General features: G+C 42.5%; 1 protein-coding gene across 1 annotated transcript; it reads right to left on the bottom strand.

Moving 5' to 3' along the window:
• On the bottom strand, positions 1–24,495 carry PROSER2 (proline and serine rich 2). The gene is made up of 4 exons (XM_039571293.1): positions 24,359–24,495; positions 14,946–15,161; positions 4,660–4,912; positions 1–3,771 (listed from the first exon to the last, which is right to left on the bottom strand). The coding sequence occupies exons 2-4, from the start codon at positions 15,123–15,125 to the stop codon at positions 2,786–2,788; spliced, it is 1,419 nt and encodes a 472-aa protein (XP_039427227.1). The 5' UTR covers positions 15,126–15,161; positions 24,359–24,495; the 3' UTR covers positions 1–2,785.
• Positions 24,496–25,889: the final 1,394 nt, after the last annotated feature.

Here is a 25,889-nt window from a genome sequence, read left to right as displayed (position 1 = left end):
TCAGGCATCATTTCATTGGGTTTATTCTAGTTTAATAGATGATTATCAGGTTTGTGCAAGACAGTTACCTCTAGCACAAAGGGGAAGAAAGTAAAATCACAGCAACATATACACACAAAACAAGATACACAAAATAGAGCTAAATTTATATACAGGTTAGTAGCAGCTAGACTTAACTTCATTTAGTACATGGCTTTACTGACTACAGTTTTAGGCACAGAGAAGGATTTATCTGCTATGATGAAGGGCCACAATGAATACCTCGTTCCAAGTCCTCCCTGGGCAGAAACTGCTTTACCTAATGAAGATCTAACTCTCACTTCCCCCCAGTTGAGGACACAGCCCAGCACAAAGGATGAGAGAACATGATCCAGCTAATTCAGCATACAGCAACTTTAGATATTAAACATCTGGGGTATTTTTAAGTAGGGTGACTTTACAGAGTTATTGAACTGGACTGAATTTCAATGAAACAGTGTCAGGGTATTTTCCCCCCGTTTGCTTAGCATGGACTCTCAGCTGTAAACAACTCAAAGAAGAGCTGGCAAGAAATGATTAGATGTGGAGATTGCTTTGTACGCGCGTCACATTCATAATGAAGAATTTGCTTTACCAGGATTTAAAAGCACAAAGGCCATGAAACATTTAAATTTACTTATCAGGTTATGTTAATAAATGATGATGCATCATCCACATGTTGGCCTCTATTCCAGCCTGCACTGCAGCACGTGCTTGGGTGTATTTTATGTGACCCCTTGTCTTTCTGATTTAGGACTACAGACTCAGAGCCCAGCAGAACAAGCCTGTGCTTTACTTGCAGCACACAAGCAGCCTTTTTTGTTTCAGCAGCACCTCTCACGTTTGATTATGCATGCCCAAGTGCTCTGCCAGCCCAGGAATGGCCACATATTTTAATTACTGATTGCTTATGTATAGAAAGCCTGTCACAATGAGGAACATGATCACTTACCCAGTGAAAAGGCTGAAAAGAATAACTACATAACAGAACCAGCCAGATACCATAACAACACAATTAAAAATTTAAGCAGCAAGCAGATAATTTAAAAAAAAACAAAACAAAACCAAAACCCCCCTTAACTTATGAGGCAGGTTGAGAATGACACAAAGGTTTTTCCCTTTGTGACAGCTTCATTTACCAGTACAGCTCAGCAAGTTTGAAATACTTTATCACAAGCACTAAAAACTTGTTTATCACAGTTATGTCAGAGCTCCTCGTCAAAGGGTGTGTCAGTTTCTGCTGTAGCCACCCCTCCTCTTCTCCAAGGTTTATCACTCAGCTGCTTGGGAGAAGGAGTGGGTTGGTCGAGGCTTTAGAAAGTGCAGAGAATAAGTCAGTTTTTCCCTTTAGAAAAAAATCCAAAACACCGAGAAATCAAACATGAAGGAATAACAACAAAAAAATTGTGAGTTTGGCATTTGATTTTAAAGTGGCTATTCTTGATGTTTTCAGGTAATACAAAAAGGGAAGGAGTTTCAATGTGGAAGGGCAGCTTTGCCATATAAAAAAAAAAAAAAATCATACCAACACACAAATATACTTTGGGACCATCTTTACCAGCTTGTCTATTGAAAAAAGGCAAAATACCACCAACTTGGACCATTCAGGAATGATGTGCTCTTACATGCAGCTCTCCTGAAACTCCACTTAGCCTGCACAAATTTTGGCTGTAACTTCTGTTATGCACTGGCAGGGCAGAATCAAATAAGGCTGTGAACAGAGGATTATTAGGGCTGTCAAACTACAGGAAGACCAGTGACAGTTTTAGAAGTAACAGAAACTTATAATTTGGTAGTACAGTTACTGTTCAAAAAGTAACAGCTCCTTCCCAGGAGCCCCAATGTAAAAGACAAGACTTTTGACATACAGGTCTTGCTTTTGGTACAAAGTTAACTTGTTCCTATGGCTTTTCTGCTGTGAGATCCTCCCTGGGACAGAGCAGTTGGGGTCACAGATTGTCGGGAGACTCTTTGGCTGTCAGTGCGAAATCTGGTGCTCGGTGCATATCCTTGAGGCTTTCCTGGTGCCTTTCCCTGGACACGTGGGCTGCTCAGGCATGACCAAGAAGCAGGTGGCTGGGAAGGGAGGGGAGACTCCAGGTGCAGCAGCAGAGTGAGGCAGTCACCCATTCAAAGCCTGGGCTGCTCTGTCCAGGAGAAGGTCGAAGCAGAAGCCACCCTGTGCACAGTTCTGAGTCAAGTGCAGAGAGAGGGAGCAGAAGACCCCACCACTGGCAGGAAAAGAAGCCAAGCCAGATAACACAGACAACAAAAAGTCACAGAAGGGTGTCACCCTGTCAGAAATTTCAGCTGTGACATTATTTCGAGCTCCCACAGACAGACAGACACATGTGGACAGGACAGACAGAGCTCTTGGTTTTGGCTTCAGAAAGAGCGAAAGCAAGATTTGCCATTCAGTTTGCTATGTACAACAATACTGCACTGTACACTTCATTAATGAGATGCTGCCTGCTACAGTCCAGCATTAATTAAATAAAATTCCTCTTAGTCACAAAGAGCAACAGATGAGTATCTCTGTAGGAAGGAGAGCCAAAACCCACTGCTGTACAGGACCCTACATGGAGCCAGTCCTTCTGGGATAAACACAAGTGGCCATTCCACAGTGTCTAGTACCACCCTGGCTTGCCTGAAGCAGAGAACTTTCCCTTTTTTCTTCCAAACCACTTGATCCCAATCCTGTTGGGACTGTTCTAGCACAAAGCCGTGCTATGACTTTCCCCTCACTGCCACAACATTTCCATCCAAGTTAAGCAGTCTCTTTCAGCAGTCCCAGTTTCCGGAGTGCCTCTCTCCTGGCTTCTTCAGTTGAGCCACGGCCGGAAAACTTCACCGTTATCCCTTGGGATCGAAATCCTGAAGGTCTAGGCAGCGAACCCGACCTCCTCCGCATGTCCAGGCTTACACCAGGTTGTTTATAATCATTACAACTCTCTTCTGTGTTCTGCTGTGTGCTGCTGATTTTGTTAGTGGCAAGAGCCACCTCTGGTTTGATTGTTACAGTTTTGCCCATAGGAAGGAAAGGGCTGGGCTCGCTTTTTAAAATCTCATGGATGTTTTGATATCCATTGGTAACAGCCTCTGCCTGCTTGGGCTGCACATCACGCTGCTGAGTGCTTGGGGCATGGTCCACTTGGTCCTGAGCTGGCTTTCCCTTAACTAGGCCAAGTTTTGTCAGGGCTTCATAGCGTGTTTGCTCTGAGGAGAGATCCCGTAAAGAAGAACTTCTGTTACGTGACAAGAAATCGTTTTTGTGCAGCTTTTCCTCCAGTTCAGCTGCCAGAAGGGCTCCCCCATTGATGTTGGCCAGCACCTGAGCCCGCCGCTCCTGGACGTTAACCGCTGCTTTGGAAATCGTCTCACTGAATTCCTTGCCACTGACATTTGTTATGTTGATGTTGCTTGGGAACCGGTGCAGTTTGGGGGCAGGGGCAGGAGGGTGCTTGGGTGCCGTGAAATAATCACCGTTGGCTACGGGGACTTTCTTCCTTTCGGAATTCCCTTCCTTGAGGGCACCAGGGAAGCGCGCCCGGCTCTCCGCCTGCTGCTCACAGATCTTCTGGGCCATGATGAGAGGAGTGGGGATGGAACGGAGCAGCTTTGGGTGCTGCACTGGAGGAGGGGGTGGAGGAGGAAGTGTCTCTGACACCGTTGGTGGTGGTGCGGGGGGGTTTGGGGGAAGGTCAGCAGGTACAGCTGGCTGAGGGCTCTCGGCTCTCTGGGTAGTATCCAACACTAAAAGGCAAAGCAGCAGAGATGTCATTAAGTCTTCACACAGAGCAGAATGCAAAACCTTCTTTTAGCATCATTTCTCCCCTCTCCCTACCTTTCCAACTCAACCTCAGCCCACATAGCCAGAAGAAACTATAACTGAGCTCCCAGCAATGGCATCTCATAGGCAGTGCCATAGCTCAAATCACCACATTTACACTGTGTCACTACCTCAGCCCTCTCTCTGCCTCTCATTCAAAGTCTGTGTGTTGCTCCACTGTGCTTCAATGGCTGCTCTTTCATAAGAGTTTTGCAGTTCTTATTTTTTATTAAAACAGCCAGGAGAGGACACATTACATCCCACTGTGTGTACTAGCTGATAGATTCATTCTCCAAACACAGAGAGAACACACTCTACAGGGTGACAAAAACAACATGCCATATGCTATCTTGTCACAAACTCACTGATAGGAAAGTGTGCCTTTCAGTCCCACAAAAAGTAACACTGAAAACAATCTGCTATCTTAAAACTCTTGGAAAAAATCTTAAGAAGTCTTAGAGAAAAGCAGAGTGTGAACAGGCTGGTGAATACTGTCTGCCTTGTAATGACTGTGCACAACAGTGACAAGTCAGTCTCCAGGCAGAGGACAGAGAGCAGATCAAAAGCTTCATCAGACGCACGAGCCCCATGAGGGACATGGAAAAATTAGAAAAAAAACTTACAGTAGCAGCAAGAATTTCAAAAACCCCAAGGCAAATTAAAATCACAGTCCTTAGAGCTCCTGATGTGTAACAAATTTATCTTGAGGTAGTAAGGAAGGTACAGAATTTCTTTAGCTGTTTCTAAGGAGAACTGGAATAGGTCAGGGCTTGATCAAAGGGAAAACCCACTCTTGCAAGAAACACAACTACCTGGTTCTGTATCTCTGCTGGAAGGGCCTTCATGGTCACTGCTCTCAGGTGTTGACTGTACTAAATCAATGATATCTTCAGTCTCTGAATGACTGGACACATTTTCTTCTGTCGACCTTGGGGACTGACAGTGGATGCCACTGTCACGTAGGGCCATCTCCTCCAAGTCATCTTCTAAGGCATCTATGGTTTCCTCAAAGAACATGAGAACATCCTGTTCTTCATGAGTTAAGTATTTCAAACTTTCATCATCCTGTGAGGAAAAAAAGAAAAAAACCAGAAAGATGAACACCTTCCCAAAGAGACATTTAGATATTACAATGCTAGAGGACAAAAAAATTTTTTTAAAAATCCAAAGAGCAGTAACTGGTATACTACATCCTTTAGTATGGCAAAGAAGTCTTCGTTTGAGTTGTACAGAACAAATTGCTAAAAGATCGTAAAAGCCATAAAAGCTACTAAAAAAAAAAAAAAAGGCAAAATAGCACCCTGCACCCACTGGTGCCTTTGCAAGGGTTAGGATGGCTTCTTCTGGTTCCAAACTGGGCTAAACTGTGTTCTGTGTCAGATTCAGGGACAAGGCTTGGGGAACAACATGGGAGGGAAAGGGTGCACTCAGGACAGTCCCAGAAACAGATTGATTTCCTTTTTGGTCTAGTCCAAAGTGGGACTTGGCTTCTGAAAGCAAAGCTGGAGCTAAGAAGTGTCTCTACCCCCCCCAGAGTATAAATTATCCAGTTACATGACAGATTACAAAGAAGTAATAGTTAGGAGGGAGCAGGTTTCTAAAGATTTTACCTTTGAGTTACAGAAAGGAAAACCTAAGAATAAATATGAAGATATGCTCCGCAGCAGTATACTGCCTTAGGCTATTTTCTTCAGCAGGAAACAATCCTGTAGACCACAGAAGTGATAAATAATCACTTGGCTTATCCAGTCTTCATTTTCTCTGAGTCACTGCTCTTGATTAACTCGATTAACACATTATCACTATGAGAATGCTGGGCAGTAATGCATTAGCTCTTTTCCCGACACCCTGGGAAACACTCACTTTTCCAGAAGCTTGGAGATGACAAAGAATGATTAAGAAAGGTACTGCATTAAGACAATGGACACAGGAAAGACATTTCCCAAGAGAACTGTGTAAGGTCTGGAATGTAAGTATATATTGTTGAAAAGCAAGAGAGGTTTTCCCTTTTCTGGATTGAATTTCTCCCCTGCCAAGCATATACTGGAAACTTTGCTGTCAGTAACTTAACAAAAAGCACCAAGGACACCTCATTGTATGTGCAGACAGGGTAAAAAGGCTACTTCTCAGTGGAGGGCTGGGAGAATTTAGGTAAATACATAAAGGTATGCAGTCCAAATATTCAAGAGGTAGCCACGTTCTTGCTAGGGCAGCACGACTTGCTTCAAACTCATTGTGCCTGTTCAGATCATCTTACATTAGATTAGACTAAAAAAACCTTCGCACAGCTTTACCTGTTTACTCCTTGCACAAACAAAGCTTTTATCCCCATTCTCAGCATTAAAAATAAGAACAACACAGCTCTGTAGGAAAGTAATGCCTATAGATTAAGAAATGTAACGTGCTGCATTGTACACAGTGGCAACTGGTCTCCAAGCACCTAGAACACTACAGATCAGAAAAGAAAAGTTTTGGGGCTCTTAACTGCCTTCTCCTGTGTGGCCAATAGAACATTTGGTGGGTGGGAAAGATGTACAGAGGTGTGGTTATTTCTAACTTAATCTTACTATCCACAGTGTACTGTCAGAATAAGTAACTTATTCCAGCTTGTAGAAAAACTGCTACAAAGGCTGAAATTTGGATGCCATTTGCCACTGCCTCTTTAAAAGATGAACTTCAAAGGCTGACGTATTCCACAGCTCGCACCCACCACATGTCAGTTTTCAAAGGCCAAGGAAAGTTTTACAGCTGCACTTGAAAAGCAAGAGACAGACAAGCCTTCCTTTTTTGTTTTTTGGTTGTTTTTTTTTTCCTTAATGGATGTTGCAATCTCCTTCCTTCCCCACCCAAATACTCATAGGGCTGCTATGTGTAGTAGGCGAGAGAATGACAGGAAAGGAGCCCTTGTTAGGTAGCCCTGAGCTGGAACTGAACAAGACTCCAAGAACCTTTTGTAGAGGGTGAGCTCACTGCAAGAGCCAGACTTACACAGGCAAAGGAAAAGAAGAGGGGGTGGTGTTTAAGAAGTGCATAGTGGCAACAAATCCAGAGTGTGGTACAGGAATTACTGCACCACACTGTGCACCTAAAAAAACTGCTCCCACCTGAGCTTAACTTGTTTAATCAAGAGCAGAGCAAAGAATAAAGCAAGGAAGCAAAGACTTCCAGAAGCACTTCCTTCCATCCTTTTCTGTGCTGTAAGACTGAGCATTTTTCCATGCCAGGTAAGATCTGCAGGAGAGCTTTGCCTGATTTAACCATCCCTCATGGATCTTGCTGAAATGAGCAGTGTCCCTTTAGGTGAAGAATCCAAATTGAGTAATCATCCCTTTGTAAACACATTTGTTATAAGTGGCATACCAAGATGTGAAAGGCCAACCTCATCTCTGTTAGTACTTCGATCTGTTTCCTTGTGCAGTTTCCCTTCACGATGATCAATGTCACATTTCATCAGGGAAAAAAAACAAACAAACAAACCCCAAAACCAACATCTCTGGAGAACAGGCAGTGTTAGGTCAGGGCACTGTACTGAGATGCAAGGCATCCAGTCTGGATAGAAACTCCCTCGGGCAAGGCATGTTTCAGTTTGCCAGCCAAGGAAACAATCCCATTTTAGACACACAATCACAGTGGAAAAAAAACCTACTCAGGCTGGTCAAACCAAAGGAGCTCAGAGATGTGAAGCAAGCAGTGACTTGCTTTATTCCCACCTGTATTACTTGTATTATAGTAAAGCCTTCAGAAAGATGGGAGGAACTTTTGTAACTTAACAGGTACCAGTTTTAGCTAAGTTACCAAGTCTATTTGCAATTAATTCATTTGCCATATATTCCAAGTACTGGAACAGCTCATATTCTTTCCAGGCTGGTTTTCCAGGCTTCCTTTCTTCTTGATGAATCTGTGTTTTTTAATAGTCAAAGAAAAGTCTTTTCAGCTACTTGAGTTACTCACCTCAAAGTTTCCATCTATTCCCTACTCTTGATACACAAACACACCTCCCTAAACTAAATCTCACATACACCTAACACTGCAAACTTTAAAACTACTGTTTTACTTACTAAAAAGACAGTCTGAATTTGAAACTTGGTAACTGTGCCTCAGCTTAAAATTACATTAAATTAGGAGGATTAAAAAGACTGTTTGGACAGAAGAAATTTGGGATGCAAACAGCTGAAATAGCTGAGTATGCTCAGCTGGCATTAATATTTTAGATCTATGTGCAGCCAAACATTTCCTGCTTACGCCAAACAGGAAGGAGTCTGTTATAACAGTGTTTGGTATAAAAGAGGAAAAAAAAAAGAAGAGAAAGAAAAGAAGAATACAATCTGTTTCACAGAAAAGATTCCTTGATTCCTTTCCTACCTGTTTAAAACAATGACTTAATATCCAGAGGCCCACAATTTTTCATATACATCTTAAGAAATTCTGAACATCACATCCAGGTCTAAAATCCTAAGACCAGCACAGCTTTGACAGAAACAGACCAGCACAGGAAATCCCAAGACATCTGCAGTGCTTAAAAAAACCAAAACCAAACAACCTTCTAAAAACTGCTAAGGAACCAAACCTCAATTAGCAAAACACCAGGAGAATGCCAGATTCAACTGATTTATCAATCACTTGACAGTGACAAAGAATTAATAGGCACAATTCCATGAGAGAGAAGTGACTGGATGCTTCTCAAATGAAGGGAGCAAACTATTCCAATATGAAGTACAAAGGCCAGTGTAGCACCACTTGGGCCACAGTCTGTTAATAACAAGGCAGTTTTACTTGTTAGAAGGGGTGAAAAGGAAAGCCCTACATGCAGGAACTGTACCAGAACAGGCATAAAAGCTTTAGCACAGAAGAAGTCAAGTACCTCTGACAAGATTTACAGAAAAGGGAGACAGAATGGATTGTACTGCTGTGTTACTGAAGCTGAAAGCAAGTGAATTACAGCTGAGAACAGGAACTACTACACAGGAGCAGACCAAAAAGCCCATTTAGCTCAGTAGCCCTCAGCAACTATGAACACACAGGACAAGGGAGAGAGGTTGGTGGGGGTGTTGCTGTATATTGGATGGATATATCTTTTTCTCCCCTAAATCCTTCCAGTTCCCAGCAATACATGTCTTAAGGACTTCCCAGATGCATCTGCATCTTCATATTTAACAGCCCTTAATGAGCTTTTCTAGCATGAATTCATCTTATTGTTTGAGCCATGGAAATGACTGGCATTCACAGCATTCTGTGGCAGGGAGTTCCAGAGTGTAATTGTGTGCTGTGTCAAAAAGTGCTTCCTCTACAACCCACTATCTGATGGTTTTGATAATACCATTTCATTTGGTGAAGAAGACTATAATATTGAGTGTTGTTTTCTTCAGTTCACGAGCATAATTGTACCCGTGTGCTTCATAATAGGTAGCAAAGCATATAATCAATAGATCCTAAGTGATGAAACAAATTATCTACAAGTACTTAAAAGATAAACTAGATGAGCTAAAGTCATAAACTGACTAAATTACTCCTAACCTACTTTTAAAGAAAGCAAGCTGAGTATCTACTTAAACCCCAAAGACATCTCTTTGATAAACAAAATAAGGCTGATCAGCTCATAGACATTAAAGGGAAAAAGAAATCGTGTTAGAACAACATTGAGAAAATTGAGGATACATTTCAGGCGAAAGACACTAAATAGTTTCCATAAAAAAATCAAGTAATTTCACACCAAGCTAATTTCTCATGAGAGGGTTGTTGACTTGACCAATAGGTACAAACACAAAATGTCACATACCTTGATTTGAAGCCTTTATGACGTGGCCCCCAAAAATGCACTCACAGATGAACTAAAAAATGATGCTGAGATGAAGTTACTGCAAGGTACCTGCACGATCTGTGGCTCCGTCAGTTTAAGTGCCATAAAGAGGGAAAAAATCTGCTATTCAGGGATGCAGATCTCATTCTGGGATATATTAACCAGGGTGATGACATGACAGCACATCCTCATTCGGAACACAGAGTTCAGAGTCAGTTGCTGAACTTTGGAAAGGATGCAGCCAAGCTGGACAGGGTCCAGAACAACGCATGGAATGCTGCGAGTTTAGCTGCACAGGAAGGCTCAAATAATGGAGCATGTTATATTTAAAACAGGAGAGAATGAAAGGGTGGTGGGCAGATGCAGCCCTGTGTGTATTTTAATTTATAAGAAATTAACCACCCATATAATCACAACAAATCTTCTCTACATGCACTGAAGGTGAGACAGAAGTTGGCTTTCACATTACAGAAACTCTAATACAAGTATTCTGTGAAAAGTAATGGAGTACACAAAAAAAAAAAACCACTCGAAGTTCAGGAATGCTTATCAGTGTGGTTTAAAGAGCAGACTTGCCCACCTGCTAGAATAATCTATCCACCAGATCCTGCTTTGATGCAGAATGATGCAGTTTGTGCATAGAGCCCAAACTGCCTTCAGGATCCATATTCTCACTAGCACATTTTACAACAAGATCATTCCTTTCTGGAAGTCAGGCTCTTATTTTTCCAAGGCATACGCTTCCAGGTCATACTAACATCAGTTTAAAGCAGATGAAGCATAGCAGAGCTCTCTCCACACCCTGTATGGAATGGCTTCCACCTGCCCCAAGGCAGCTCTATCCATACAAAGCAAACAGTTAAAAATTCTTCTCATTTTTTTGTGTATTGTTATTTGGCAAAGTCCTTGGACAGAGTGAAAGGTCTTGTAGTACAGTAAAGTCTGTGGAGTATCAGTGTCAAGGGGGAAAAACACATTAATTTTATGAAAGGAGTCTTTCTCAGGACTTTCCCTTGAATGTACCTGAAATGCAACTCGGCATCACAAGACTCATTCAAACTGTGAGGAAAAAAGGTGGCAGTGGGCTAACAGACATATGATCTGTCCTTTTCCAGAACCCCTAAATCTACACTGGATTCCCAGTGGATTCTCGTCAGAGAGGTTGGGGTAAAGAGACACTAGCATGGTGCACTTAGAATGCCAGATCTATTGCATCTGAATTATCTGTACTGATGCAAAAGGGATAAGGATCATAATAATGATTTGTTAGGCTACGAGAGACACCATAACTACAAAACAACCAGGTCACCCCTGAGTTAAATGGCTGAGTGTGTGAAACAAAACACTGAGCCACCTCAGACTACTCACAGCATACTTGCTCCTCATGTCTATGTAACCAATATTCAGAATGTCACCTGTACTATACAAGGGATCCAGGAGTGACAAATTATCTTCAGTGACTGGCTATCAAGTCTTGTTAGAGACAGAGAGAAAGCCTGTTTGAAAAAATAACAAATCAGAACTAGCAAAATCTCTTTTTTAGAGTCATGGCCTCTCCCAGTTTAAGCCATCTGATTAGTGTTCAAATGAAATAGTGACTTGAACAAATTCTGGAGGTCACCACTGCCCCAAAGAGAGTGGTGGTGAACTGTGGTATTAACCAAGGATCTGTCTGATCCAAAGGCAAAAAATTAAATAAAAAACACAGTGTGATCCACCAAGAATAACAAGAACTCACTATCCCTCAAAGCTATCACTCAGTGAGACATGTTCAGATACAGATGGTAAAGTACTGAAGTTATAGCAACAGATCCAAGGCACTGACATAGCTTATTATCAGTGCAGTTCCAATTAGCACAGCTCACTTCAGGTACAACCAGCACCTCTGCCATGGTTTTCATAGGTAGCACGATTGTCCTAGCACATTATTCACACACAGAAACTAAAGAAGTTACTCATGGCTGAGAATAGATACCCAGTCCAATTACCAGAGAGAAGCACTGAAAGAAGGATTGGCTTTAAGAAGCTGGTCTGTGCCTATTCAGTCAGTGGAACAAGACAAATTGCTTCAAAAAAACCCCCAAGACCTAGTTTTATCTTTGAATTAAGTGTCTTTAAATTGCTGCAACTGTATTTCATGGCAAGTTAATTCTTATACCACATGTCAGGGAGTGTCATTCCAGACTGGGTTTTGGAAGCTAGAATTGCCAAGAACAGAGTGTTTTTGTTTGCCCTCACCCTTGGGTTAGTGCAACTGATTCCATGCATCGAGAAAATACACTTTTCTCAAGTAGATGTATGGATACCTCTCTTTAACAAAGAAACCAAAATATATGTGCAAATTCATGTCCTCATATGTAACAGTTTTTAAGGTTACAAACATTCGTGTGACATGAAGATATCAAGGCATACATTCCTCCCATCTCAACTCAGCCTGCTGTGATAGATTTGGCAGCATAAATCCAGACCTAAATATCTATCATTTCTATGAAAATTCTCCTAAAAATCAAGGCAGCACTTTGCTTTCCATAAAAAAAAAAAAAAAAAAAAAAAAAAAAAAAAAAAAAAAATCTGTCTTGAAGGCCTATAGTTGTCAAAGATTAACTGAAAGCACCCTTGTCTAGGTAAGAGAAGCTGAGGAATCTGGCAAAACTAAACTGAAGTGACAACAGCTGACTGGGAAGGGGCCCACATACAGAATTTTAAGACTTTTTTAGCACATGGCAATTAATGTCCATCTCCTAGTCATTCCTAAACTGACAACCAGTTCCCCAGCAAGTGATGCCAGCACAGACACACAGGATGCAGGACCAGCCAGAAGTCAGCCAAACCAGCTGTGAGCAGTCAGCGAAGGCTGAAGCCAATCCAAGTATTTGTCCCTATTATCACAACCCTGGTTTTGTTTGAATTCCACAGATGCAATACAAAGGTTATATTTAGTGACTAATGCAGTTTGACACTGAGAAACTTAAGAGCCTGGTTTTTTTACAATCAGATAGGAAGAAACCTGCAGCAGTACAGGCCTGTCATAAGAAGCACTGTTACACTTCTTTAGTTTGCAAGGCTATTACAAAAACCCAAAATAATCAAAGCCAACCCTGACCTTCCTTGCCATGTCTCTAGGTGAACAGACCCAGGAAAGGGCAAAATGAAGAGGCAGTTAAGTCTTTAGTTGCTTCTGTTTTGGGGCTGTGAAGATGCAGTGTGCCTGAAAATAGATCCCCTCCTTTCTCAGAATTGGTGTAATAAGAAATTCTTTGTCTAAACAAAGTTGCCTATTCATTTCTTCTCATTAGGCCATCAAAGCTTCTGCATCTCCTGAACTTTTCTAATAGAACTACTGAAGCCAGAAGATGAAGTCTCTAGGAGCATATTATATATATATATATATATATATATATATATAAATATATATATTTTTTTATATATATAGTATTATATATAATATATACATATTATATATATAATATTTCTATATATATTATATATATTATATATATTAGGCAGAATTTCCTTCATGTTCAGTTTAACACAGACCCCTTCTCAAATTCAGAAACTGAAATTATGCCTGTATTGAGAAGAGTTTATATTGTCCAACCCTTTACTCCACACATGTGAGCTGTCAGCCTTATTGGACATGCCACCTACTACACTGCTGGAAGAAAAATCATGAAAGGGGATCTGTGGCATCACAGTTAAAACTCGTTGGTACACACTTCACTGTGTTCATGCACAAACTCTAACAAGAGAAATGAAAGGCTCTGTGAACTGCTAATTCACAGGTCTGGTGGGAATTGCCTAAGCCTGCAGCCAAATCTATAAATTACTGCATGACAGAGTAGGAAGGGATTCCAATTCTAGCTGATGCATCATCATATGGGTTATCACATGGCAGGATCTAGTTTTCATTTTCTGACACAGCAGACCCAGGATAAGACTGTACAAACAGACTGATTTACACATTGCTTTGTTATTCAATACTGGTTTTTCCAAATGTCTAGTCTCATGCCTGCTACTGCAGATAAGAATAAAACCCAAGGGGGAACATGATTGACTACTACTGTGATAACCTGGGAAACTAGTGGTAATGAGCAAAATTAACTTGCAATTCTGTTTAAAATTAAGTTGTAATTCTCTAGAAGTACTACTTCCACTGTAATTCTCTAAAATTCAAGCAGCTTTCATAAAATAAACAATATACACTAACTTCCTCAGTCCAAATGGTGTATTTAACCTCCTCCTGATCCTTCACAACTTTTTTCTAGAACAGATCGGAAACAGTTAAGGAACTGAATTCCATAATACTTGTTTTGTGTTTTAACTAGCAACACAAGCTGAAGGATACAGCGTCATATTAACAGTAAGTATTTTCAGTAGAAACAACAAAAAAAGGGAACAGCTTTAGAATTGCCTCCAGGTGTCAGAAAGCTCAGAAAGTAGCACAAAAGCATGAGTGTGTCTGAGGTATACAGGTAAATACAGGTTTTGCCACTTACTCTTCCACAGAAAACTACCACATTAAAAAGGAAACTATCAGGGAGGGCAGAAGGAAAGAGACAGAAAGCCTAATTCTATGTCTAAGGCAAGACAGAGATTTAGATTTCCACTTAGGGCAAGCATGTTTACCAGAGTGTTCTTTCCTCCATTAAAAATGGATGCTTTTCAAATGGTCGTGATGATAAAAAAAATATGGAAGGAACCATACCTGCTTTCTAGGCTTAGTCTGTCACAGTACAAAGTGTACTGTTGAGTTCACTGCCTGATTCACCCTGCTAATTGGGAAAAACACAGAAGTGCATCCTACTCCCTCAGTTACTCACTCACGATTTAAATGGCCACACACTCATACTCACTAATGCGAGGATGGCTTTGTTTATGGTGACATATTTGTTACTCATCTAATTAAGGTAGAATAAGCTGAGACCTTTATTCAGGAGTGTCAACAAAGAGATTAAGCAAAAAGCAGCATGTAGAACAACCACTATCCTTAAATTCCTTCATGAGCTATTTAAAAAAGCAAGGGCAGAGCAGCCCTTACTGCCATTCCCGGCTCTCTGGGAGGAAGGGCTGGAGAGTAGCACTCTCCAAGCTCTCAGAGACAATCAGACCAGAATAACAAGCTGTTGTACCAAAGCTCAGAAGTTATTTCTGGCCTTTGAGTTTAACAACTGAGACAACACCAGCAACCACTTAGGATTAGAAATGGCAAAAATCAATCTTAATAAAACAAAAACTGCGTGATGTGGACAGAGCTATTAATGTAATCTGTATCACTAAGCACAAGGCTCATTAAACACTTACCAAGGCAAGATTTCTGCACCTAGCTTGGCTGCCACGATTCTCCACACTGCCAGCCCTCTCCATGCTCCCATGCATGTGCTCTGGAGAGATTTCAGATGCCATTTCAGGAGAATCTGCCAGGAGATTCCTAGGCATCACACTTTCTTGACTGATTGATCCTGATGCAGCACAGAATGCCATCAGTGTGTTACGTGGGGCTGCTTGCTTTCTTCATGACTGGAAACAGAGAACAACGTGGTCTGGTTAGATCTGCTTGTTAAAACACTTGAAAAGGAATTGAAAATAAGTGGCAAAAAAAGATCCCACACAAGTTAATAAAAGGCATATCTTTATGCCCTGGAACACATCTACCACTTTATGGGCACCTTTTAAAAAACTGGTTTTATTCAAAAAGATGACTAAAAATCCAACACAGAAAGGTTCTGTACCCCATCTCTCATGCTTCTAAACCAGATGTCTATGGTCAGTTAGAAGCAAGGACCCTGCATAAATCCTCGTCCTACAAATTCAGTTTGTGTTTTCCATTATGACACATCATTAACAGTAATAAAATCCCACTGGCTGAGATACCAACTGGCCCAGCTCAAGTACCTTTATTTGGTTTTAAACAAGAATTCTATTTATGGGATCACATGAGGGAAACAGAACCCTGTTCATTTCCTAACACTGCTGCAGTTAACTTGTGTTACTGAAGCAGCTCTATGCCGCCTGCTTCTGGTGAAAGATCCGTGAGCAGAACTTGGTGCCACTTTTGCACCAGCGCATAACAAATTACATTTTAAAGCTTCAAGAGCTTTTATTTCACTCAGCCATGAAGAAACAGTACTTGTACATTTGGAAGACACTTACTGAAACAGACGCATGCACCAGCACTCACTGGAGCAAAATCCCCCAGTTTTTTAAGCTTTCCCAACGTCCAGTTCTGTAAAACCTCTCTGAATTATTGTCATCTCCCCAAGCACTCTGGCAGAACTTTTCTTTTCAAGGACACAAACGCAAAAGTCATCTCAGTGCACTAACAGCATGAACGGGGGTAAGCGAAAAGTAGAACCTAGCTCATTTCTCACTCCAATACATTAAACCACTCTCTGCAATGAGAAATTGCCTTGCTTGCTAAGAGTCCATCTTTTCACCCACCCTGCCTGTGACCCGTGAACAGCAGTGACACATTCCTCCAAACAGCTGGTTCTGAGGTACCATGTCATATGCAACCAGCTGGGAACTGGACACCATTCCCCTGACACTGCACAAATTAAATGAGATGGTCCTGCTTCCCAAGTGCTTCTCCCTTTATTACGGTTCAGGAGGCGACACGAGAAGCAAAGTCAAGCCTGCATTTCCAATTCAATCGGATTACTTCTCCTTGCTCCCCATGGCTGTGGGCTGAGAAACCAGAGCCTTCTGGTAAGCTGATTAGTGTTTCATAGCAGTGAGATAACATCTGCCAATACTGAGCAACAATTCCATCCCGCTGAGCCCTCCTCCCAGGAGAGGGCTATGACATTACCAGAGGTGCACTGCCTGCGCCGCAGCACCAACGTGTCCTGTGGGAAAGCTCCCACACAATGTAGCTAGGCTGCAGTCCAGCAAGTCTTGGAAGCACACCCATAATCCAGAGCACTGGCATGCCACAACAAAAACATCTCATAGCCCTTCTTATGAACATTAGGTCTAACAATCAAATTTAGCCTTGCTTTTACACAAAAAGAACATTCTTCCTTTTTTCTATTAATAACTTTAGCTACCAATGATACAATGCATCCTCAGGATAATGGGCTAAGTGATGCCCAGAGGTAGAAACATGCTTGTGGTCCTGGTTTTCAGACTCGCGGGACAGGCAGATGCAAGAGCACTGAGGCAGCTGCTGTACTGCTGGGTGCTGCAGAAAGCTAAACAGGAAAAGAGCAGCCTGAGCATGGAACATATCCTGCAACAGCAGCTTCATCTACAACAAACCCTGTGGTGCTGAAAAGCCGCACACAAACACACCCACACAAGAAAATCTATGCAATTTTTGGAAACCAATATTATCAGTGAAAATCTTGACACCTCTGAAATTCACAGAAAACTCCCACTGACTTCAGATTTCATCCTATAACTGTCAAGGTGACGTTCAGATGGAAAAGAGAGACCAGCAAGAGGTGAGTACTACTACTAATCCAACAAAAGGCAAATATTATTTCTCATCAGCACTTTTTAAGTTGCAGCATCAAATTTTTATCCAGGTGTCCCAAATATAAACGGAACATCCCATGTTTGTTCAGTCCTTCAGTGATGCTATAGACAACTATATATAAGAGATTTCTAGAATTACACTCTATACTATGAACATTTTATGGACTATATTTTGAGAGGTCCCAGCTACAGATTACAATAGATAGCACAAATGAGACCCACATTTAAAGAACAACCAGAAGAAGATATTAATCCAAGTTACCAAGAAACCAATCAAGAGGCCCAAATTTTGAGAGAGAAGTATTTAAGAGTACTGTTCTGCTTTGTCCAACAGCAATACCTTAGTTTAACCAGGACTAAGTTTCATGGTGGGCTATCTGCATTCAGGAGAGCAGGAACACCCAGATTCAGCAGCAATAAACATTAAAGCCATGGATTCTAAATAACAAGTAGCTCTGGTCCCAGCAAGCTCCCATTACTCATTCTGGAGCTCCAGTTCAGATGTTTCACAAAGCTCCTGAACAATGACTAAAGGCAGTGAGTGCGACTGGTTCAGAGAGCCACCCACACAAGAGCCAGTATCAAACATTACAGCACTGGTCCTGCTTTTGTGTTGGAAGCTGTGGCTTCTTTGGGAGTTTTACTCATTTCAGAAAAGCTTGAGAGCTGTGCAATAGCCTGTGAGCCTGCAGAAAAGGTGTGGGGGAAGATTTTTTTTTCCCCTTCTTTTACATCATCTTTAACACATCAAAGGTATATGTCAATAAAATCATAATCCATTCATATACATTATTTTTTCTCCCCTTCACTCTGTTTTTTATGCTTGGAGAAACTCCTACACCTTTGTACAGTGCCTAGAGCAGCAAGAGCCGATGGGAGGCTGCCTGGCACTGCTACAATAGGTAGAGCATGTTTTACAAATTCCCCTTCTCACCATGGTTAACACTGAAGTCCCTTCACCCTTTTTATGTCATCACTATTAAGTGAAAGACTTTATGGATATAAAATAGAAATAGTCAAGAATCTAATGAATTTCCAGGCCCCACTGTCTGTTTCAGTAGGATTGCCACGGTAACAAGCAGGGTTCAAAAATAAGGTAACCTAGCTCAGAGAAAGCAGGAGCAGCAGGACAACAGGCGGCTGTTCCTCCTGACCTTCAGAGACACATTAAATATGAAAGTTGCTTGCAATGGGATTTGTTGTTCAGTCATTGTAGCTGGGTATTTTTCAGCTTGGCTTAAGAGATGTGTGCCTGTACCATTAGGGATTAATAATAAAAAAATATCAGACCATGACACAGGAGCGCAGAAGTGTGACAGGAGCAGTACTATTTGGAGAGAAGATCCCAGATATTAAACCAGAAAGGCATCCTAGAGCAGCTATGATTCTATCATCTGAGGCAATCACTTGGTTACACTAGAGATAGCCTTCATGAGATATTTAAAACAATACAAGTCACATATCATGCATGTTTTTCAGATGGCAGAAGGAGGAAATTGAAAGATTCTAAAGTTAGCACTGAATTTCACCTCCAAAGATTTAATTTTGCTTTGACAGAGGCAAATAATTCAGAGAGATTGTATTAAGTTCCCATCAAAGATAAGGTGCGGTCTGTCCTTTCAAAAAGGATATTTTTATAGTTTTGCTGACTAAGGTTGCTTCTTCACTGAAGCTCAATGTTAGCATTTACGAGGGACTGTTTCTATAGTAGCAGGAGATTGGAAGAATTTTTTATTAACAATCCTGTTTGAAGACTAGCTTAATAGGCAAAAGGATCAATCCCACAAAAGTGCAAGACATTTAAATGCTAAAAATCAACTGCTACGTAAGCCAGAAGCCAAAAGACAGCAGACAGCACCACGCCATTAACTGCACAACATACTTAAGGTGAGTTGACAATTTTTAGAAAATTATCATACATTTTTAAAAGGGCACAAGATCAGTCTGTCCCTTTCACTATACATACAATTTCTAGAACACTAATTGCACGAAACATTTCTCAAGATAGATTTCTAAGCCTTGAGTGTACTGAGCATCACACACACTTTGTTCTTAACCAGCTCTTTTCTCAGTGATTCAACTGAAACAGAAGAAGTGGTCAGTGAACTTCAAGGTTGGTTTAATCTGTCAGCTGTGTACAGACACAGCAATGCACACACTCAGCTCTGCACACACTGTCAGTCACCTTGCACTCCATGGCAATGGTTGAGTTTGGAGAGTTACGCATCTGGAAAAATCATCTGGAAATATTCTGTGGTCATCAGAAGTGTTCCTGTGGGATGGGTTCTATAAAAATGATGGTACAGGGGCAGACTGGAGACCTGTATCTCTATCAGCCTCTGTCAGTTGGCAGCAAAGCAGTAAAACAAGGCAAAGGAGAGTAGGAATTTGTTCAGATTCCTGCGTGCTGTGGTCAGGAGACCACAGGGCTTCCCAAAACAAGTCAGGTATTTGTGTCTAATAACCTCATGAATTTTTGCTTGTATTAAGTGCTCCTGCAACATACCTTTGAACCAGCTGTACAAGACCAGAGCTGAACAAAACCAGCTGGCCCATGACATGTCTTTACTGAGCCACTGCTGTTCCGAACTCCTCAAAACTGATGGTTAGTTATGGTGGACACATTTCCTCCTTCTGAACAGGGCTAGCAGCAACTGAATTCTTCTACCTCCTTCAGTATGTTAACTACTGAGTAAATCCTTGAGCTTTAGGGGTAACCCTACTCTTGTGATACACAGTAAGATTGAAGGTTTCTGGTAGAAGAATAGACTAAGTAACAGTACTGCCTACAGAGGCCAAACCTCACAGGCAACTTGACTAATTCTAGGAGTACACAGGATAAACTGATGAGGTTTTGCTGAACACATAAAATCCCTACAGAATCAGACAGTAAATTTATAAGTTGTTTTTACAGAAAGAAACAAAACAAAACTGAAGTAACAACAGACAACAGCTGATGTTTAGGAACCAAGGCAAACCAAAACTGGCCAACATGGTTAAATTCTGACTTTTCTTCTCTGCATCGTAAGCATAGAAGCTTATGATAACATTTAGTATGATTCAAAGTCTTTATCTGCTCATGAAAAATCCTGTGTGTTCGAAACAGTCATGGCTATTTAACATCCAGCAACCTGGAAATGTTCCTGCCCTTGTTTAGAGAGGGACTGTCACCACAGTATGGCCAGACAAATAGAAATGCTGACCATTAACAGAACAAAAAAATACACAGACACAGAATCCATGATAGTAAGGTCAGCTAAATGAGAGCCAGGCCAACAGCATTTTTATAGACACTTCCTTGGACATCAATATTGATTTGCAGAACAGGTGACAAGTACGACTGGATAATGTTTAGCCAAGTGTGAACTCAGGGGGCTCTCATGGCAGCCCATCACAGAGATGCAACTACATCAAAGTAATTATAGAGTGACAACAATCATGCAAGAGTCCCAGAATTCAATGTATGTAACCCCGATATTTTGTCTTAAATTTTCTGGTTTCTGTGGCACACTTGTGACAATTCAAACTTTCCTCTAGAGGCTGGGGAGCTACAAAATCCGTTAGTTTTAAAGTTAAAAACAAAGATTCTCTCAGTCCTCTAAATCTGGAGCCTCAAGAAACACACTGAATGTCATTCATACAACTCACACTAGAATTTGTGAGAGCTGCCAACAGTGAAATAACTAATCCTGTGTACATACATTTCTGAAAGAACTAGATGGGAAAGGCACCCATTCAGTAGAACTTAAATCTGTCTGACTTCACCAGGACATTCCATCACATGCTTAAATGGTTGGGTGAATTGGATCTCAAATTAAATGTAGGAACCACTTAAAAAGAAAGGAAACAATCACAAACCAACATTTTCATCACCTAAGTAATAACTCAATTACTACATTGAATTCTCCACATCATGCTTTGCCCAGAAACAATGCCTAAGGTCACACCATGTTAATCCAAGCCTGAAGACACCAGAAAATGAGGATTCCATACTGTGTGCTTCATTCTTAACTGGTCTTTCTAGATTTTCAACAACAGCCTTTTTACTGTTTTGAGACCCTATACATTAGACACTTTGTTACCTACAACCAAGCCAACCCAAGGGCATAGCTCATCAGTACTCACACATACTCCTCTCTGCAGTGTTTGGGAAATGATCCTTCTTTTAAGGCAGTGGAATACCAATGCAAGTTTTGATGATGCTAAGCACATTGATCCACCCTCAAGACAGAATTTATTGGGGTAAGAAAAGGCACATGCCCACACATCTTTGCCTTTTCCCTTGCAAATAAACTCTGTTCCCAGTGCACTACAACAGCAACAGCATCAGCTGAATCTCGATGCCCAAAATGAAGGCCAGTGGCAAAGGCTCCTAAGCAACATCGTGGAATAAACCACCAAAGATCCCTGAAGTGCTCACATTCCCCACATGTTTACAGTGGCAGAATCCCTTCCTGCCCCAACTAAAAATAAAACTACAGCCAGTGACAAGTAGTTACTTTTCTTTAGATTAGGGTCATACCTAAGGATAATGATAAGGCTCTCAGTGGGACTCTCTAGTTGAGATTTGATGACCAGTAGCTGCTCAGTGGGAGAATTATGAGTGATACCCAGGGCTGCTTAGTCCAGTCCTATATGGGGCTTTAAACACATCCAGGTGACGGCTGAGCTCTTCTCTGACTTCAAACGTCCTTATGCAAATTTCAACAAGGAAAATGTCCCATTCTTTTCAAGTTACTCTTTTTAAATCTCCCCTGTTAACATCAGGGTGGTGCTATCTGTGACAGCCAACACTTTAGAACCATGAAGTGTACATAAACAATTTCAGGCACAGACGCCTCTGTAATTAGTCAACTTCTGTCTTGTTACAGGTGCAGCATTGCTGGGGTTTAGGGTTTCATTATGTAACTACTGCTACAGTCATAGCAATGGTGAGCCAAATCCTGTTTTACAGAGTATTTAGGATAGCAAGACAATTTTCAGCCCCAGTAAAGCTGTGTCACAGTCTCAAAACTGGATTTTAGGCTGCTTTCCTATGTTTCCTTTTGTGACTGCTGTGCTGCTGTAGGGAAGAAAGCAGAGGACATCTGAAGCACAATGCAGGGGTGTTTACTTTAAAAATTAACTTATTTATGGACATTTCATTCCTATGTAAGTACATAAAGGTCTGCCTGCCCAAGTAAGCAAAGCTGAAAACAGCCCTGGCAAAACAGAGCAATAGCGTCTTGGCCCTGGACTTTACTTGGTACAGGGATAATCCATACACATCCAATTGAAAAGAATATATTTAAGCAGTTAGTTATACTGGAAATTAAAATTACTTGGTTTTATTTTTTAATTAAAAAAAGGAGGAGGGAGGACTTGGTAACAGTAACAGCCTGTCTGGCTGGCTTTGAAAGCCACATTCATATGCTCATTTATTTTCATGCTCCAGTATTTCAGAAGGTCAGTCAGCCTGAGACTTGTCAACTGCTCAGGAGTTAAGTTGTTCCAGTTACTATATCCAACCAGTAATCTGTCTGCCAACATTCTTGGTTAATATTTCTCTCAGAGGCATGCAGAGAAAAAGCAGCTATGTCTAACAGAAGAGTTTTACTACTGACAAAACAGAGATGCAATAAAGAATATCCCTGCTCCTTTCTAATGCCAGGCGTTACTTGCACTTCCAGTCACAAAACTTCATTTTACTCATTCACTCTCTGTAGTAAAACCCCCAAACAAATCCTTGATAAGAAAGACACTGCTGGGAAAATCTATTCAATTTCTGAGAAATAAGTAACATCTTCATTTCTTAGAGACCCAACCAAGCAACTACCCCCCCCCTTTTATTGTTTAAACATCAGCTCCTCCCTTATACAACAGTGATTCCTGCAAAGGCACGAAAAAAGCCACAATCATAATTCTTTAAAGTAGTACCTGTACAAGGAAGGCCATCTGCAATACTGCATTAGTCAAGGATCTGTGGTAAAGTCTTAAAAGAATACCTTTTTATTAGCATAAGCCAGAAATTGCAAAAGCTTTTAAAGCTAAGACTTAATGCTTTAGGGTTTGCAAAGAAGTCTTTCCTTGTGTGCCGTTCATAAAAGGGAGGGGAAAGGAAATAACTGTTACATTTCTGATACTTGTTATAAAATCCTTGCAAAATGTTTAGAAAGATTCGGACGAGGCTGTCTTATCTCTTTCCTATTTCATCTGTATGCTTATTACCACAGGAATCATCTCTTGCTACACCCATGCACAGGACCAAGCACTACAGAGCTCCACTTCCAGCAACCGCCTCTCGCTGCCACACTAAAACAAAAACTATTCAGGAAACATGCCCTTGAGATCCCGGATTACTGAAAATCCCGAGAGTGTTTTTAAGGCTGTGCTTTCTCTTTACACGCACTAAACCTTCCCAGAACCACCTAAGATTAAGATCTTAAGAAGTACCAGCCATCGCACGCTCACCCTCTCCAGATGGAAAAGGCACCTGACGGGGGAAGGGGGAAAAGTATCCTGAACTAGAATCTTCTACTGTTTACACCAACAGTTTTTCCACTGGAACCTTAAATTGCAGACAGTCGGAAAGCAAAGAGGAGGCACAAGGCAGCTGTTCCCCATCACCCTTAGTCAGGCAGGAACAGCATACATCCAAGTTTTACGGGTATCAAACCTTTACTTAAATATATTTTCTTAAAGTTGCGGATTAGCAGAAGCAAATTTTAGGTTATGATAGGGAAGAACAAGAAATCCACAGGGGGAAAAAAATTCTTAATACTCAGTAGTGGGAAGCCAAGCCTCACACACGGCAGGGCAGCAGTTTGCTGACAGTTTTTCTGCTCCCCGCCTGTGTATCCAAACTAACCCAAGCCCAAAGGCGCTCTGCGGGGCTGTGCCGGTCCCTGTCCCCGGTCCCGCCCGGCGCCCGGAGCCCGCGCAGCGCACGGAGCGCCCGCCGTCCTGGCCGCCGCTGCTCTTGGAACAGGAGGGAAGAATAATTAAAAATCCATTAGTGAGTAATAAGAGCAACGCCGAAGCATTCCCGTGGCGGGCTGACAGGGGCGCGCAGCTCCGCGGCCTCTCCCCGCAGCCAGACCGAGCCGGGGGCAGGCGGAGCGGTGCGAGCTCATCCCCTCACGCCAGCGGACCCGACCCCCGGCGGAGACGAGTCCGGGAGCCGGGTGGGAGCGAAGACCCCCTCAGCCGGGGGGCCCGCGCAGGGCGAGGGGAGCCCCCGAGGAGGTGGCGACACTCACCATCTTTGGGGTCCGCGCCTCTCCCGGCCGAGGGCGGAACGAGCCCGAGCGAAGGGCGGGCAGGTGGCCGGAGCAGCGCCGCTGGCTCCGCCGAGCAGCCGCCCCGAACTCATGCGCACTGCGCCGGCCGCCACCCACGGCGGGCGGATAAAGCGGCCGGGCGGCGGCCCGGCTCCGCCTCGCCCGGGCGGGACCGTCGCCTTTGTCCCGGCGCTCGGGGCAGGGCGTGAGGGAGGGAGTCGTCCCTCCCGAGGGGCGGCTGTGGTGCGGTGGGGGCTGAGGGGCTTCTCTGCCGCTCCGCCCCGCCCCGCCCCGCCCCAGGAGCGGACCCCGGTGTGTTGGAGCTACGAAGTTCGTCAAGGGTCTGGAAAACCTCACTCGTGAGGAAAGAGGGAGATGGGCCTGATCAGCCTTGGGAAGAGGTGACTGAGAGGGGACCTCATCAGTGTCTATCAGTATCTAAAGGGAGGGTATCAGAGGATGGACCAGGCTCTGCTCGGTGGTGCCATCCAGTAGGACAAGAGGCAGAAACTGATGCTCAGGAACTTCCACCTGAACATGAGGAAGATATTCTGTCTTGTGCAGTGACCAAGCATTGAAACAGGTTGCCCAGAGAGGGTGCAGTCTCCTTCACCAGAGATATTCCAGAACTGTCTGGACAAAATCCTGTGCTGTGTGCTCTGGGATGGCCCTGCTTGACCACTGTGGTCCCTTCCAACCTGACTGATTCTGTAATTCTGTGTCGGGGATATGGGTCTCCACAGCCACCCTGTGAGGGCAGAGGGCTGGGTGCCATGGTGGGCACACTGGGAGAGGGGACAGTGACACCTTTGACTGCCGCAGAATCTGGAGGTAAAACCTGCCCTAATAATGCCCAGGGAAGTTGTGAATGCCCCATCCCTGGAAGTGTTCAAGGCCAGGCTGGATGGGGCTCTGAGCAACCTGGGCTAGTTGAAGGTGCCCTTGCCTGTCGCAGGGGGTTGGAATCGGATGGTCTTCAAGGCCTTCTTATAACCCAAACTGTTCTATGGAGCATAAATTATGTTGGATCTGGTATCTGAGGGGCTTGTCCCTCCACTAAACTACTGAGAAATGGTGAAGGTAAAAGAAGAGAAAAAGCTACTGTCACAACTGCCTGAGTCTGCTTCCTCAGTGGAGAAAAGGTTTGCATGCCTTGTTAATCTGTGCCACCCATATATTTAACAGCTCAATAACAAATATTGCTTATTTGTACTCTTATTTATTACTAATATATCGTCATACTCACGAGTATTTATCAGGTGATCGTGTCCTCTCCCTCCTTCATTGTGCAAGGCCATGGCAGCCAGCAAATTGACAGTTTGACTTATATTATGCTATAAAAATTTCAAGCTGCTCTCAGAAATCATTATTTTTCACCCATGCTGTGGTGGCTGAAATATTCCTAAAGCAAGAAGTTCCTCAAAGTATGGAAGATGGAAATGTTTCAAAAAGATGTGACCCTACCCAAATAAATGGTGTAACAGAACAGGGAAGGGGGAGCTGTGCAAGG

Source organism: Corvus cornix, chromosome 1A (assembly GCF_000738735.6).
Source record: "Corvus cornix cornix isolate S_Up_H32 chromosome 1A, ASM73873v5, whole genome shotgun sequence".
NCBI classification, from domain to species: Eukaryota; Metazoa; Chordata; class Aves; order Passeriformes; family Corvidae; genus Corvus; species Corvus cornix.
Note: the sequence above shows the minus strand (reverse complement) of the source record. Positions and strands in the feature narration are given on the sequence as shown.